This window comes from Microtus ochrogaster, chromosome 8 (assembly GCF_000317375.1).
Source record: "Microtus ochrogaster isolate Prairie Vole_2 chromosome 8, MicOch1.0, whole genome shotgun sequence".
Taxonomy (NCBI): domain Eukaryota; kingdom Metazoa; phylum Chordata; class Mammalia; order Rodentia; family Cricetidae; genus Microtus; species Microtus ochrogaster.
In genome coordinates, this window is record NC_022015.1 from 42,291,578 (window position 1) to 42,292,605 (window position 1,028).

Here is a 1,028-nt window from a genome sequence, read left to right on the forward strand (position 1 = left end):
TCCCAGCATTCAGTTCTGTTTTCCCCACCTACCTAAGTTCTGCCCTATCAAGAGGCCAAGGCAGTTTCTTTATTCATTAACCAATGAAAGCAACACACAAACAGAAGGACCTCCTACACCATGTATGCATGTGTAACACCTTCATCAGTATCTGTGGAGGTCAGAAGAGGACATAGTATACCCTGGCAACTGGAGTTACAGATGGTTGTGAGCCACCATGTGGGTGCTGGGAACCTAACCCCGGGTCCTCTGCGAGAGCAGTAAACACTCTTAACTGCCGAGACATCTCTCCAGCCCCCATTTTGCAGTTTTTAATCATGGCATATGTGGGTGGGTGTGGGGGATGGTATCTTTCCTGCAGGCCTGGATCATAGCCTTGTGAGGCAAACCAGCATCATACTTGCAGGGCCTGCATCTACATGGGCCTGCCTACTGGAACTGATTGATGGGACATAGGGGCTGCACCTCCTTAACTGAGCCTACCCTGCTCTCAAGGTTTCATGTCATCACTAATAGTCATGTTCTTGGTTTTGCAGCCAAAACCAAAGCCTGGAGACCTGATTGAGATTTTCCGTCCTATATACAGCCATTGGGCCGTCTATGTTGGTGATGGATATGTGATCCACCTGGCTCCCCCAAGTAAGAACACCAGGGTCGTCATTGTGCTGGGCCTAGGGACTGGGAAAGGACGTGTGGAGCTGTGGGTAACAGGTTGTTCCTGGGTGCTCCTTGCTCCTTGATTAACCATTTGTTTCTAAGTTCATGTGAGGGCAATCTGATGTGTCAGGATGGGTTCTGAGCTTTTCCTTAGACCCCAGGGTGTCAGCCCCTCAAGGCCTGTAAATAGGCAGGCCCTGCCCCCGAGGACCTACAACTGCCAGGCTCTGCCCACAGAACACTCTAAGGGCTGTAAAAGCTGGAACCAGTGCCTCCAATGTAGGTTGCCAAGGTCAGCCCTACAGGGTAAAAAGCACAATCTCAGGACTGGAAATGTCTCCACCCTGACAACCTCCATCCCCGCAAAAAAA

General features: G+C 50.6%; 1 protein-coding gene across 3 annotated transcripts in view; it reads left to right on the top strand.

Moving 5' to 3' along the window:
* The window catches only part of LOC101992960 (HRAS-like suppressor 3), a 28,183-nt gene that overhangs the window by 14,831 nt on the left and 12,324 nt on the right, over nucleotides 1-1,028 (top strand). For all 3 annotated transcript variants that reach the window (XM_005351880.2, XM_026781719.1, XM_005351879.3), the window contains one exon: nucleotides 537-639. In XM_005351880.2, coding sequence (XP_005351937.1) covers nucleotides 537-639 — 103 coding nt within the window. The remainder of the gene's footprint in view (nucleotides 1-536; nucleotides 640-1,028) is intronic.